Source organism: Electrophorus electricus, chromosome 1, assembly GCF_013358815.1.
Source record: "Electrophorus electricus isolate fEleEle1 chromosome 1, fEleEle1.pri, whole genome shotgun sequence".
NCBI lineage: Eukaryota > Metazoa > Chordata > Actinopteri > Gymnotiformes > Gymnotidae > Electrophorus > Electrophorus electricus.
In genome coordinates, this window is record NC_049535.1 from 12392006 (window position 1) to 12407957 (window position 15952).

At 41.4% G+C, this 15952-nt stretch overlaps 1 protein-coding gene across 2 annotated transcripts in view; it reads left to right on the forward strand.

Moving 5' to 3' along the window:
* The window catches only part of kdm6al (lysine (K)-specific demethylase 6A, like), a 47941-nt gene that overhangs the window by 4845 nt on the left and 27144 nt on the right, over positions 1-15952 (forward strand). For both annotated transcript variants that reach the window (XM_035522878.1, XM_035523185.1), the window contains exons 3-6: positions 8777-8885; positions 9182-9231; positions 12049-12107; positions 13700-13820. In XM_035522878.1, coding sequence (XP_035378771.1) covers positions 8777-8885; positions 9182-9231; positions 12049-12107; positions 13700-13820 — 339 coding nt within the window. The remainder of the gene's footprint in view (positions 1-8776; positions 8886-9181; positions 9232-12048; positions 12108-13699; positions 13821-15952) is intronic.

Genomic DNA, 15952 nt, shown 5'->3' on the forward strand with positions numbered 1-15952 from the left:
GCTGCTTTTTGTAGCATTTTTGCCATATTTTGCGTATCAAACGTGAAAAGCCAAAGCAAAGTTTTGTCTATGGTTGTCGAATCACCTAAAGTTAGACTGAAGAATGAGAGTAACAGTAACGGCTTCATTTAGAAATATAGCTGATCGCAGTGCTGACAGTTTGGTACTTCCCACTTTCACGCGCATTGTACATTGCTTAAAAAAAAAAATCATGTCACATCAGTGCAGTTAGCGGTGGATATCCATGAGGTCTGCTTTCTAGCATCACTTAATGTGAGGTTTGGAATGGGCAAAGCAAGTCACCTTTGACTTTAAACTAGACCTGCTGTTTGGCACCTCTCTTAGTGCTGTTGTGGGATTCTCACACCGCCATGTCAAGGGTTTACCAAAAACAGTACAAAAAGCCAAAAACTACCAGTGTTTGGTGCGCCTGTGAAACTACCTTGTCATTCAAACGAGACTAGCCTCAATCACTCAAAACAAAAAGCTAGAACTATAATATTTGGTAAATCTCATCTAAATTCATAGTTTGTGTACAGGGTGTCTGTTTGTTTTAAATGAGCTACAACAGCAGGAGACTATCAGATTCTGACATCACCATTGAGAAACAAGAAAGCACGTCTCCTTTGGGAATAACTGGGGAGTTGAGGAGTGGAAGGAAGTTACTTTTTTGGTGAATCCATGTTCCTTTGGCATCATGTTGACGGAAGGGGCCAAATTTGGCAGTGTGACTGTATGAAGCCATTCTGTTCCGTCTGTGTTCCTTTCCAGTGGAGGCAGTATAGCACAGTCCCAAATGTTTTCCTGGCCTCTGTATTGCACTGAAGAACGTCTGAACGTCGATGCTGACCACGTTCGTCCTTCTGTGACTACAGTTTAACTGCTTGGATGCCTCCATGTCCGTCGCACGAAGCGCCCATCGCCACAACGTGGCTCCAGGAACGCGGTGGCGAGGCTTTGTTTCCATTGAGCATCTTTGGGATGAGGTGAAAAGGGCCTTTTGTGTTACGAATGCACAGCTGAGCAATTTGTGGCATCTGCACAATGTATTCTAGGACAACATTTTTGCATCATGCACCCAGCATCTTGTAGAACCCCTAAGCTTATTGATCCAATGACGACTGTAAAATGGCCACCCTGTACAAGTTACTGCTTCTGAGCTGCTGCAGCGCTGATGAGAGGCAAATCGCTAACTAAATGTTTTCATTGCTATTGTTTTCGCTGTTCTTCCCCATGCTAAACCAGTTACTGGTCACTTTGGTCATTACAAAGTCTAACTTCCCATTAGTAACTTCCCTGATGCAAAAAACGTATGCTAGTTAGCTAAACTCCACGGATATTCACAGCACGGGTGTTTAGATATTTTGTGACCAGAGCATATTCACACGATTTATAATGATAATGATTTAAAGTCGGTGATGGCCGAGTTATTAGTCAAACAAATTAGTGGAGCGAGCGCTATGGTGGTATATAAATAAAGGAACAATTGAGCATGCACTACTTTTTTGCCATAACGTTTTGCCGTAAGCTCATTCTGCGAAGATGATTAAATTTTTCTTAATTGATCAAATTGAGGTTGACTTCAAGTACTCACCATTTCCATTCATTGACTATGTAGGCCAGAATGGCTCCATACAGTCACACTGCCAATGTAGGCCGGTTTTGTGGAGGGTCAGGGTGATGAACCTAGCTCTGTTTCTCTCCCTCCCCCCCGCTATGGTTTGAGAAGGCGTGTAGGCTGGCCTCTCTTCAGGGTTCTGTCACCGACTTTATCTGATTGCTTTCCAGCTTGGGGTAAGGGAACCAACTTGCAGCTGTTCTCTGTACACTGCGGTTGTTATACACTCTGGTGACACCCACCTAGCAATACATACAATGGAAAGAAGAAAAATAAAACATGGAAAAAAAGAATAAAGTTAAACTGAGCATTAGATTATTGTACTAGCTTTATGTGGTAAACTAAATATGCAGTTGCCTCTTCACAGATGATTTTCAGCATATTACAGAGGTTATGGAACACTGTCACATAACGTGCACCACATTGAACTTTCAAGTTTGGATTATTGGCTGCATTTCAGAGATACGAAGCTCTATCACCGTGTGGACACTTTGGCACATGGTTTTTATACTCTTGTGGGACTTCATGGGCGCCTGACAAACATGAAGTCTCCATCGAGCAAATGCAGACTTTGCCAGCTTCCGGTTACCACTTCATCCCCATAGTGCAAAACAGTTGAATGACTGAGTTGGCTGGGATATGGAAAGTTACTGCACAAACTGCAGTAGCACCTTTTTGACATTGGTTGGATTTGAGCTCACACTCCTGAAAAGAACGGAACCGTAGTTCAGTGTACAAAATGTTTTACGTTTATAGCAATATAATCGGCAGGGAATAGCTGAAAACACATGTAGTACATCTAGTGCGTTGAAAATGGTATTGGCTGATGTGTAGTGAATGTGATCTAGTGGTTGATTCGAGCCTTGAGGCTGGTAATACTAGCTTCTCCAGAACCCCGCTTTTTTTAAAGGACAGGATGAGTGTGAATATAAAAACTTCTTACAAGTGCCTGATTAGATTTAATTAAAGTGCTTTCTAAAAAAAAAAAAGATTCTTGAGTCAGTGTTTGAGGACAGCAAGGGAGTCTGCTATTCAGAGTGCCAGTGGAAGTTCATTCCAAAAATTGGGTGCTGGAACAGAGAAGTCTTGATTCTTGTCTTTCATGAATCTTTAAGAATGGTGGGCCAGGTTGGGTGGTACTTGAAGCATTCAAGCTAAATTTGATCGGGTTTTGACCATTTAAAGGGAAGAGAGCAGGTCCGTTTTTGGCCTTGTAGACAAGCATCAGACTTTTAAATCTGTTATGAGCAGCTACAAGAAGCCAAGGAAGTGAACAGAGCAGTGGAGTGAATGTAGGAGCGTTGAAGACCAGCAGTGTTCTGGATCAGATGCAAGGGCCTGATGGCACGCTTTAGAAGACGCACCAGGAGTGAGTTGCAGAAGTCAAGCCTGGAGATGATAAAAGACCAGAGGATGTGAGAACGGAGTACAGAGCAAAGTGATGCAGTTTTCGTCCAGAGTGAGGTGTGGGTTTTCGTAAAGATGAAACATTGGTGTTTTCACTCCAGTACAACACCTGACACTGGCCCATAATGACACTGCACTGTATATTTTTACAAGCTTGGAGTTCTTTAGGTGTTTTCAAACAATCATCAAAAATACAAGGGTCAAATTTAAAATTCCTAATGGTGAACATGAGTATGCTGAGGTTTTCCACAAATGATTCGTTGTGGAATCTAAAAAGAAATGATGCAAAGTAAGCTAAATGTTTTGGTTAAATTATTTTTAATGTTTTCCCTTCAGTTCAATAAAGTGTGACTCCTGTTTATCTCATTTTGTGAAGATTTTTAAATGCATATTAAAACAAGCATTTTTTTTTCATGAAATGGTAGGAAGGAAAGGGAAAAGCAGACAGTAGTGCGGAGGGACCGCAGAGTTCTCTGAGCGAGGATAAGGAAAGCTGGAGCAGAGAGATTACGGAACGCTTTGACTGAACAAGCACTTGGGTAGCCCCTCCTTACAAGAGTGAAGATGGATAACCTGCATGACCGACTCAAGTTTGTGACAGGATCCGAGAGCGACAGCTGGTCATCCACCATTTACACTAAGGTTTCTTGCATTCACTGATGGAGTGGTCGCTTTTTCAGAAGAGATGGCAAGATTCCTATGAGCTCCGGAATCTTGCCATCTGGAATTGTGAAGCAGTTCAGTCTTGCTGGGATTCGGCTTTAGTGGCGGGCTGCTATCCATGATGAGATGGCAGTCAAACTTGCTGAGACGCAGCTAGAAGCTTGCGTGTCGGAAGGTGGAAAGCACAGGATTCATCAGCGTATCATCAGTATAACGATGGAAGGAGAGTCGATTGGCGATTTGTCACGAGAGTGAGTGTAGAAAGAAAAGACAAGAAGACCCAGGACTGAATCTTGTGGGACTCTGGTACAGAGTATATGAATCCCCTCCATGTTACCTTGTTGACTCTGTCATATCACACTCCTTCTTTACCTTTAGGCTGTCTGTTCCTTGTGCAGTTTTTCATTTAGTTTCTGCTTCTGTTGTCTTATGCTTTCTTGCTGACACTTTGATACAAAGATGCTCATTGTCTTTTAAGAGCATATTAATCAGTGTGGATATTTGCTACAGTGTTAAAGAAATGAGGGCCATCTTATGCCTCTGCATAAGCTGTGGTAAGATGACCTTAATGAGCATCATTGTAGCGGTCATACAAATGTATTATAAATATTATATTATTTGAGTATTTGTGTTATGATATCTTTCAAATGTTTAGAAAATTGAATATGTTGAGTTTAATACTTCCCATGATGTTAGAGGCATGGCTGTTGGGAAAGAGGTGTGGCAGGGTTAATATTAGCAGCTACCATTGGTTGACAACGGTATTGTTGTTTTGCCGAACCTTTAATAGATTGTAAAACCGTTACGTCCCTCTATTGGTGATGGCAGGCTTCGGTGGTTACGGAGTAGACAAAGGAATATGAAAGTCTAACTATCCAGCAGCCTTTTCACTGAAGATGGGCTAGTTTTTCAACCCTAAACCATAACTATTATCAAAGAAATCGGTTCTTTTTCTTACTTAATTTAAATAATTATACATCTATATTCTATTTAAGGGCAAGGAAGTAATTGTGTGTTTAACCTTTCATTCACTGTTTGTAGTTAATTTGTTTGTTTTAAGGATGTCCTTTTTTTTCTTGGAACGAAAATACGCACGGGAAAGACACGTTCTTAGTTATTTACAGCCTCTGCATTCCCTCAGATACTCTGTAGACATGATGTCACAGCCGAGGTGTAGAAACTGAAACCATGATTTCCAGTTTCAGTGGCTTTATATTTGTGGTTGGAAATTGAACCTGCGATGTGCAGTCGTTCCTGTGGTCATGTTAACCTTGCTCATCACGCTTCCTTGAGCCATTCCGTGGAGAACTGTAATCTTACACTGTTGCATAAACATTTGCCTTGTTCGGGCTTCCTGTCCGAGTAGAGTGGGCTTTGATTTGCTGAATGAAGTGGTCTGTTGATGAGCTATTTATAATGCGCTTAATACACCTGGGATAAGCCTTGTACTGCAGGTGTGCTGTTAGTGGTTTAGCTCCTCCCTCGGTGGGTGTACTGTTAGCAGTTTAGCTCCTCCCTCTGTGAGAATGTGAAGAGTATAAGTCAGGCTTGATCTTGGCTTACTTTTATCTGCAGGTGTGGTGTTTGGGGTGTAGGAATGTGTTGGGTGATCCAGTGCTGTCTCCCAATTCCATATCTTTGTTGCACCTGGAAGCTGAGAATTCAACTAGGGCTTTCCCCCCCCCCCCCCCCCCATTTGTTAATAACAGTAAAACTAGGTTTGTCCAGTCGCTTATTAAATTGTTAATACAAATTGAGTAAAAAGAATTGAATTTATCTTCTATGAGTAATTAAACCTGAAATTCTCTCATTAGAGTAGTGAGTGAGTGAGAGGGAGAGAGTTGCAGTGTTAACCTAGGGGAATTTATTTTTTTTTCTCTCCTCCAGCACAGCCGTGGGAGGCCCACATGCCACATTTATTAATTAAATTACAAAATAAATGTCATTGTAATCCATTAGTTACTGAGAGGAAAATATGTAATTACAGTTAATTAAAATGTGGGTCATCTTTAAAAAGGGGTTATATCTTAATATGTTCTTTTTGGGGGGGAAAGCTGTAAAGCTTATACACTGTGTGCACAATTTAGAGAAGTTATTTTTTTTGAGAATTCATTTTATTATTGAACAACTACAGTGCTCTCGGTCAATCCAAAATGTTAATAAACCTCAAACCTGAATATTTAAGAAAGTAAAAGTGAGGTTTTGGCTTTCTTAGGAGAATATTTACGTGAATATTGTGCAGAATTATTATGCAGCTAAATGTAAAAATGGACATTTTCCCCATCTCACTTATTTATTTTCATCTGTTAAAGTGAGAATAATGAAGAACTCAATTTACAAATAAAACATTTTAAAAAAATCAGTGACCAATATAGCCACCCTTCTTTTCAATAACTGTCATAAGCCTTCCATTCATGGAGTCCGTCAGTTTGTTAATCTGTTGATCAACTTTTTGTGCAACAGCAGCCACAGCCTGCCAGACACTGTTCGGAGAGCTGTATTGTTTTCCTTCACCGTATATTTCCTATTTTAAGAAGTGTTTGGGTCAGGCGAGGAAGTGGGTCGTGTCATTATTCTTTCATCTTCAAGGCATTTACTGGCTAGCCACGTGTACTTTGATGCATGCCATGGAGCATTGTGCTGCATAAAAATCATGGTCTTGAAAGATGCAGACTTTTTGCTATACTGCTGCTTGAATGCTTAAAGAAAGTTTCTTCTCAAAACTGGCAGTAGGTTTGGGTTCTTCAACCCGAAAAGGTCCAACTAGCTCATCTTCAATAATACCAGCCCATAGCTGTACCCCACCTCCACTTTGCAGACATCTGAGTCAAAGTGGAGCTCTGTGCCCATCACTGATCCATCCGTCTGGTCCGTCAAGAGTCACTCTTGTCTCATCAGTCTATAAAACCTTTGAAAAATCAATCTTCAGATATTTCTTGGCCCGGTCTTGACATTTCACCTTATGTGTCTTGTTCGGTGGTGGTCGGGTTTCAGTCTCCCTTACTTTGGCCGTGTCTCAGTACTGAACACCTTGTACTTCTGGGTACTCCCAGTTAGGTTGCAATTCTGGAATATGACCACTGGAGCATAATGGGTTTCTGGCCGCTTCACATTTGATTCTTCTCAAATCTTTGGCAGTTAATTTGCCTTTTAATTTGTCCTTTTTTTTCCTCAATTTTTGTGACCCTGTTGGCTAATTGCAGCAAAATGTTTGATTGTGATCACGCAGCACTCTTAAAACTTAAGATCACTCTGAAAGACTCCTTACAATTTTTGACTTTAGTTAAAGCTTTAGTTTTTTTGGCCCATTGTGCCTGAGGAAATAAAGCAGTCTAATAACTATGCACACCTTGATATAGGGTGTTGATCTGCTTAGACCACACCCTCCCTCGTTACACAAATACACATCACCTGATATGCTTAAATCTAGTAAGCGTTCAGGTTTATACAGCAGGGAGTGGGAAAATATACATAAAAAGATGATATGGTGAAAATATTTTATTACCTAATAACTGTGCACACAGTGTATGTATAATATAATTTTTTTTCTGTTGCTTTACATCTTTTCACTGTCTAGACAGGCTCATACTGCGCATACTGCCAAATGAAAAGTAATCAAATGTTTGCTTACTTTGACTAAGCTAAAATGGTAAACCAGGATAACTAGTAATCTGTCTCTTGTTACATTTCAAAAGTAACCTTGCCAGTATAAACATCGGGGCCTGAAATAAATTTTTCCGAAAGGAGGGGAATTCCCTCCATAAATGCTTCACGTTTGGGGGGGGGTTAATACCTTTTGGGGCAGGATACTACTTGTGAGCTTAACTATAGGTCTTGCGTAACTTGATGTGTCTGTGCTCAGCTTTTTGAAAGGAGGACGCTCCATGCCTTTCATGAATTTAACCAAATTTTGAAATGGCCAGTAGGTTTTCTGCTATAGCGTAGGTGGTTTTGACAGCACCTTTTGTGTCATCTGCCAGTGCACAAGTTCAATACCATTAGCCATCACATTCTGTGCTGAATCTGTCTCACGCTTTCGCTGTAGGAATGCTGTATGAGAAACAGCAACTCGGTGGTGACCAAGTTGATTTGTAACATTGGCTGGTAAAAGGCGCAGCACTGTACGTCTTACAAACTGAGCAGGTTGTTTTAACCGTTGCTGAGTTCGAGCTGTGCAAGTTCTGAGCCAGTTAATTTGAAACTTGTCTTTGGACTGCTGCTTCACCTTAGTAATGTTACCATTACCTGTGTCAGGATCGTTACTCTTACCTGTCTCAGGATTAATGTTAGTAACGTTGACATCGCTATTATTACTGTTTGCTCAAGTCGTTTTGGGGTTTTTGGGTTTTTTTGTTTTGTTTTGTTTTGTGTTTTTTTTTTCCCTGAGTGGGTTCTACTTCAGGTGATGCAGATTTGTTTTAGCCAGCGATCCAATTTCAAGCTTTCAAGTTCATATCACTGAAACCTGTCTGTCTGTCAGAGAGGCGCTGCAACAGTAGAGGATGCTTGTGGGGACGGAGTGCTGAAGGTGAAAGTCGGTTTCTCGTCCAGCTGTCCCGCGTTCCACACTTGTACAAATGTTGGCTGATTTAAACTTCGTTGTAAAACTGTGTAGGAATTTCTTGCATTATAAGATCTAGATTTTGGGAATCTATTTAATTGTGTGCAATATCTGCAGTCCCACATTGAAATTCAGTCCCTGAACATCATTATTTTACCATTTATTGAAGTAATGTTACCGGTATTATGATTCACCAAGTTCACTCACGTTAATGTTAGGTTAGCTGGACTGTTATTTCACAATATAGTAATAATGTTGTTTTTCATCAGGTGTATAGACATGGGAAGATGCCAGGTTGGGTGTTTCCAAATGTCTCTAATACTGGCATGTTGTTATTTCAAATTAAAAGCCCCCTTCAGAGTAATTGTGACTTTGAGACAATTCATAAAGTTCTGATCTTCTGTGTGTGGTGTTCCTACTGCAGCTTTATACAGGCAGGTTGTACATCAAAGAAGCTGATCTCCACACAAATCTTGATACTTGACTGATGGTAGTACCAGTGTTACATGTGCCATTTCTTATTCCAGGCTGTTCGCTGCTACGATTCTCTAATCCTGAAAGCTGAAGGAAAAGTAGACCATGAGTTATTTTGCCAGCTGGGTCACTTCAACCTCCTGCTGGAGGATTACCCAAAAGGTGAGAGGTGACCTCAGTTACTTCCTTTTCTCTCTGTCCCTCATTTGTGTGCATGTTCCCTTTGTTTGTCTCTGATGCATTCTCTTGTCCGTTTACAATCATATTGACAGTTTCGTTTGTCTTTTTTAATATCTTGTGTATTGTAATACTTTGACACCTAGTGTTTTTAAACCCAGTGCAATAGATATTGTATTATCTGCATTATTTTAATACACAGAATATAAGGAAATTATGGATGTGTAATGTGTTATTTAAATTCAGGTTTTAAGTCTCGTCTTTTTTTTAAACTATTTTAGCATTATCAGCATACCAGAGGTACTACAGTTTACAGTCAGACTACTGGAAGGTAAGTGAAACTGATCAATTGCTGTGGTTACAGGTACTTAATAACTTTTGTTTTCTTACAGGGGATTTAAAAAAATGTATTCTGAGAGAATAAACCAAGATGTGGTGGTTGTGTGCGCATATGTCTGAAAAAAAAAACATTGTGCGTTGATGTTTGTGTTCTAGTGGTGTGTATGTGTGCACATTCCTGAAGTGTGAGTGTGTAGGTGTTATAGTGGTGTGTATACCCCTGAAGGGAGTGAGTGTGTAGGGCTTTTAGAGGTGTGTTTACGCCTGAAGAGAATGCGCGTGTAGGTGTTCTAGTGGTGTGTGTACGCCTGAAGAGAGTGAGTGTGTAGGTGTTTGTGGTCTTTGTTTCACATACATAAAGCTTCTATCATTCACTGAATCGTGGGACGGTTTCACTTCTCAGTCTGAAAGTCTGCCAGATTTCCCTCAACCACCCAGCACTGGTTTTGGTTGAACGAGTTTTGAAGCGCTGAGTTTTCATTTGGGTATCTGGACAGTTTATTGACCCAGTTATTCTCAATTGGATTTTCAGTGATCAGACTGTGTTCAAAAACTTTTCTAGCAGATCTAATCTTGGGGCATACCTAACAGCCAACACTATGTTCAGACCAGTGGTCATCCATTTAAGCAATTACAGCACAGCTTAATAAAAATAAACTAGAAATCCAGACGTGTATATTTCAGAATCTTAACCCGTTTGTGATGTTTTCGCGTCTGTGTATAGCATAAATAAAGTGATTTTCTCAAAACAGCACACCCTACTGCTACAAAAATAACTGCATGAAGTGCAATGGAGACATGCTTAAATGGGAAAGATGGGTCAAGTCTGTGCCAGTTACTTCAATATTGAACATTTCAAGCTTTAAATTGGCCGATTTGATACCTTACACCCACCCACTACTTAACCATGTAAAGTCTGTTGTGTGTGTTCATGCGCTTTTGAGACCATAAACATTCAGTCAGCAGGAAGTTCCAAACAATCCAACCAGTAGTTGTATACACGGGTACAACATTGGCGGCAATGGAAAATGAACTTGCATCAAGGTAGATGGAGCAGTTTGTGCATTTTATACTATAAATAGTCTGAAGTTTAGTTTGCTATTAAAATGATAGTTTTAGATGATTTGATTGCTGACATCTACACTAGCTACTTAGTCCATCTTATGTTGGCCAGCCAGTCTTGGATCATGGAGTCGGCTTCTTGTACCAATGTGGTGGGAGAATCCGTTCTATTCCCTTGGTTATGAGGGAACGTTGAAACCCCATGAACTCTTTAACCATATGAGCTACTGATGGCAGTTGAAAGTGGCTAAGCACTGTGTTTGACCACCTGTGCAATTTTAAATCCACTTATTTTAGTAATAAATGCTGTAAATGTAAGTCTTCTAAAATGGGCACCGTTCTCTGACGGTGTGAGGAAGTCCTCATTTGCGTTCCATGAAATTTGGAGAGATTTGGAGACATTTTAATCAAAATACAAAGCCCTATATTTAATTAAAGAGCATTTGGTAAATTATTTGTTAAAATAATGACGAGTTAAAAATTAACAAGCGTTTGTGCGTATATTTGGATGTAGGAAATTGTACTTAGAGCTTGGCAATAGCAAAGATGCATCGTCTGTTGCACCTGACCACGTGGTGGTAACGGTTATATGTAAACCTCTATTCACCCTTAAGCTTCCACTTATATACTGTAATTTTCTTTAAATTATGTTTTTAACAGTCACTGCATGTGATCTTTTTAAAAGCATTTTACCTTGGGTTTTTCCCCTTTGGAGGAGATGGCACCCCACTCACTCGAGTATATTTTGTCCCTACCGTAGTGCTCGACACCTAAACCTGACCGCCAGCTGCTCTGGTACATATCTGTTTATCGAAGAGTCATTTTACTTTATATGCCGGTGTTCACCTCGCTACAAACCCCTACCATCTACAGGCTTTATGGCCTACGTAACCTTTATTTGTAGGTGAAGAGACTGTGGCCCATATGTATTGGTTGTCACTCTGTCTCTGCCTTCATCGCTGGTCACTATTTAATGTCCAGGACCACTGCTGGCTGCAGTAATGTTTTATTGGCAGACCTTTCTCAACACGATGGTGACGTGGTAGTGGCGGTTACATTAGTGTCTCAGGGACATCGATTTTGCTGCAGGTTTTACTAGAGCACCCCCCCCCCCCCCCCGGTCACTGCTGGGATGAGGCCGTTCCCCCACACAAGGGTGTGGATGGCAAAAGTTTATAGTGTCTAAAAGTGCTTACAAAGTGTTTTCTAATTCATAAATGTTTCTAAAGGTGTGTTGACAGATGCGTAGTGTGTGTGCACATAGGTACTTGCTCGACTGCAACCTGCAATGCTCACTTTGCCTTTGAAACAACCTCTATGTGCACTGTAGCCTCAGTCCCCACATGTCCATGTTAAGACCTTTTTGCGCAGTGATAATTCATTCAAAACGATGACGGGCTGCAGGTTACACCCTGACTCTGGCTCATCAACCTCCGGCAGACAACACAGACATGGGGCCAAATGACATCCCCTTGTGCAGGACCTCACAGACAGCAGTGTAGACTAACTCGGCACAGGAGTCGAATCGCACTGATTGACATGTCTTTCCTAAGGTGATTCATGTGGACTGCACAGAGCAAAAGCCCCAAGAGACAGAACACGCGTACTGTAATGGTGCTCTGATGGTGTAAACGTGTGGGTGTGTGTCTGCATGTGTGTTTACATTTTAAATTCTCTTTGTAGCATCAAATGCAACTATTCTGAATCTCAATATGATTCTTTCTTTCTTTCTTTCTTTCTTTTTCAGAATGCTGCCTTTTTATATGGCCTTGGTATGGTTTACTTCCATTACAATGCATTTCAGTGGTAAGTACTAAGGAGTTTTTAGAGACCTCTTAAGTGTCAGATATTTAGTACATCACAGTCACAGCGCTTAAGACTGGATTGTTCTGCTGTCCATTTGTAGAAAGTAATCGCTGCCCAATCACAGTGTAATTACCCTCCTGTGAACACGGGGGCGTGGCTGTAAACAGTGTTTCAAGCTTCTCTCCTGCACTCTGGTGCTGATCTGGGATCAGTTAGCCCGTCCAAGTCAGACTGGCCTGCGGGGTCACAGACTCGGGGGCAGAAGGAGGACAGAACAGGATGGAAGGGGCCCTCATAAAGTGCTGTTAAAGATTAGACCAGCACTTGGTCCAGCTTAAGTAAGTTAGCTACTGATCCAGGCTGCTTGCAAAGTGTTGTGTGTATTGTTGGTCTATATGATTGAAACATGTGGCTAGCATCACTGTGTTATTAGCTAGGTAAAATTACTTGGAGTGCTAGTTTCTGCCACTTCTGCACTGGAGATGCTAAGCTGACCACATGATGGGCTGAATTCCCATAACTCTCTTGGGCAATTCAGAGCTTCCCTTAGCACCTTTGCCAGCCAGCTAACTTGACTGATCCTGGATCAGTATTTACAGACAATTCTAAAGGCAGTTCACACCACACCTTCAGCGGCAACTTCAGCCTCTGAAATTACAGGTGCGATAGGCAGATGGCTGTGATTGGTCAGTGTGGCATGGCTCTTGGTGGAAGTCCGGGGCCAGGACGGTCATGTGAAGAAGCTATTGATGTGTTTCGGCATTTACGTTCACATTAAAAGGCAGTCTAGCAGTGTGGATTGCTTTGCAATGTGGATTGCGTTCACCTCTGACATGAATTCAGTATTTGAAAAGGGATTTCTCTGCTAATTGTTTTTCAGAAAAGAGCTCAAGATGACAAACGCAGTGAAGCGTTGGATTTTCCGTGATGCATTTTCTGTGTGTCAATTTGAGTAATTTGATTTGTGTATTGCATTTCATGTTTTTGTTTTTGTTTTGTTTGTTTTTTTTGCTGTCAGTCACATTAATATGTTGCTTGGGATCTGCTCCATATCTGGAAGCACTTGGCCGAGGTTTATTCACTTTGGTTCTGTAATCGTTTTAGCTTCTTCACTGTCAGCCGTGTTGGTGCTTGTGTTTCAGCCTTCTCATTAAGGCTGCAGATATTCAAATGATTTTTACCCTCTCAACTCGAGAGAGACTTGTCTTAAGCCGAGCATCTGGTCAGGGTGAAGCTGTGCAACGTGAGGGAGATCATTTCAAGCAGCCATTTGGTTTTGGCTAAAATCACGTGACGTGTTGGGCCAGTCGTATCCCTCAGCGACGTCAGCGCTTCCCGCATACTTCACTCTGTGAATTAGCATTGCTGGAGTCCAGGCAGTGCCGTTTCCATGGTGATTATTGGGCAGGCCTTCAAGAGAGTAGAGATCAGACAGTGAAAGCGATGCTGGAACATGATACTGAATTCCTGGTGGCACAGAAGGGAACAACGAGAGATAAAGATCTAGGTGGTTTCATACCTGAAGTGATTACTTATGTTTTATATGAATTATATTACATTTGATCCAGAGAGAACCCACTGTGTCTTTGCAGGGCGATTAAAGCGTTTCAGGAGGTGCTGTACATTGACCCCGGCTTCTCTCGCGCGAAGGAGGTCCACCTGCGCCTCGGTCTCATGTTTAAGGTGAACACAGACTACGAGTCGAGCTTAAAGGTAAGAAAACGTGGAGACCTTTTGCTTCGCCTCGCCAACGTACGTCTGCTCCCCGGTTATGCCGCTGCTACTCTTCCGAAAAACCTGCCGTAGTTCTCTGCTTCGTGATGAGCTCGGGGGGGCGAGTCTTGAGCTGTTGGAGAGCTCTCGGCTGGGTTGCATCTGGATCTAGTGGAGCTGGTCTTGGCAACCAACTTCAGTCAGTTCTTCCAGCACATTTGCCTGCATTAATTTGAGATGAAACGTATCAAAGCAGAATGTTTAATCATGCTTTGAAATAACAGGTGTGGAGTTTTGTTTTTTGTTTTTTGGCCCAAGGCTTTTAATCCTTATACATATGATAAAAACATCTTGTGGGCCCAGTAGGATGTGTGTATGTTTCAGGAGTGCACTGGTGTCTGTCAGACTGAGACAGAGAGGTCTGGTGTACAAGAAACATGGGGGAAACCAAGCTTTTTACAGCCTAGCCACGCCTGGCGTCATTGTACCAGAAGGAAAGCAAAATCAGACCACTTGTTGTCCTCTGTACAATTTACACTGATTTGGAATTGTGGCTGAATGTGACATCATATGGTGCAAATATCCCGTACAGTTTGAGCGCACAGTCCTCTTGGTGTGTGCTCGTGGTTTCAGGTCACTTCTGCTGCAGAGTTTTTATCCTCATGGTGGAGTAAATGGCAGAAAAGCTGATTTGGGCAGCGGTAGAGGGATGTGTGTTTTTTCAAAGAACAGAGGGAGCACTTAGTGTTTTTATTTATTTACTTATTGTGAAAAATAATCAGATTTCTTCAAACAATTGATCCATTTCTCTCTCCGTACTGGCGGTTGGCCTAGGTTATCGATGCCACAGTGGTGAATCTCATGGGGCATTTGTGTTAAACAGCAAATTGGGTTTAAAAAAAAAATCTCAGGCAAGTTATTTGTCATCAGAAGGCCAAGAAATGATGCTTAAATATGAAAAATATAAATCGTTTACCACTGCTTGGAGAGAGAAAAGATGCAATGCTTGCAATTTGCAGAACACCAATAGTATGTCTACGGACAACCTCTCTAAAGTGATGGCAAAAGTCATCAGGAAAAAGAACCCACCATTTGTGATCAAAACCTGTGAGTGGGAAGGGGTGAACTGGCCATTTCCAGACTGCCCCATAGATGCAGGATTTGGTGTGTTACATAATAAATGACACTTCTGCCACACCTGAGTGATCTAACGCTGCCTGAGAGTGGGTTAGCCCTCTGACACAAGACGTCAGTGGCAAAGTACCATGGTGAGAGAGATCGAGAGAGAGATAGAGATGTACTGTTGTGTAACAGGAAATCCAGGGTTAAGGAGTGGGTTGGTTGAAAAAAACAAAACAAAACAAAACAATCCCTTACGTATTGCCACCCAAACGTAGGGCTCTTTTGAAATCAGTTTTATTTCCCCCTCTCAATTCTATTTCATTTTCTCTGTTTTTAAATAAAATTTTTAACAGTTATTCCATTAAGAAACTACAACTTTAGTGTGTGGAGAAACGGTTGTCTTACCGAGTTACCAGTGATTCTGGTTTTGCTACAGCTGGGCTGTGCTTGTTGGGTTTGGTTTGGCCTTGTTCTTGAGCTGTGTTGGATTTAACGTGGTCATTGCAAGTGTCTTTCCTTGTCCAGTCTTTAGCATGTTGACAAAATGTCCAGAAAAGGTGTCGCCTTGATTCACAAAGATTGCTGGGGTTTTGTTGTGAAATACATGCTGCACTTAAGGCTGTGTTTTTAAGAAGATGGAGGATCATCATTGCGGTGTCAGGTTTTCCTCAACTTTTAGACAAAAACAACCCTGACATGTCTGAAATGGTGCCCCAGGAAACAAACTTGCTTGCATTTTTAGTGATGCTGCCAGAAGGAGGCGTCATGATTTTCGCTTCCCTGCAGTATAAATGTAGTTGGTTTTTTCATTGTTATTGGCTTACCCAAAGTTAGTCTCTCCGGCGTTATTTTTGTGCAACTAGCTAGCACATGCACACTGTGATGTATGTGCAAAAAAGGTGTATTGGGATTTGTAGCAAGCGCAGTTGCTAAAATAAGAAATCGAGTTTCTGGATAGTACAAGAATGTGTGTGTTTATTTTAAAGTCTTAATTATGTGTGTTTCTGTCC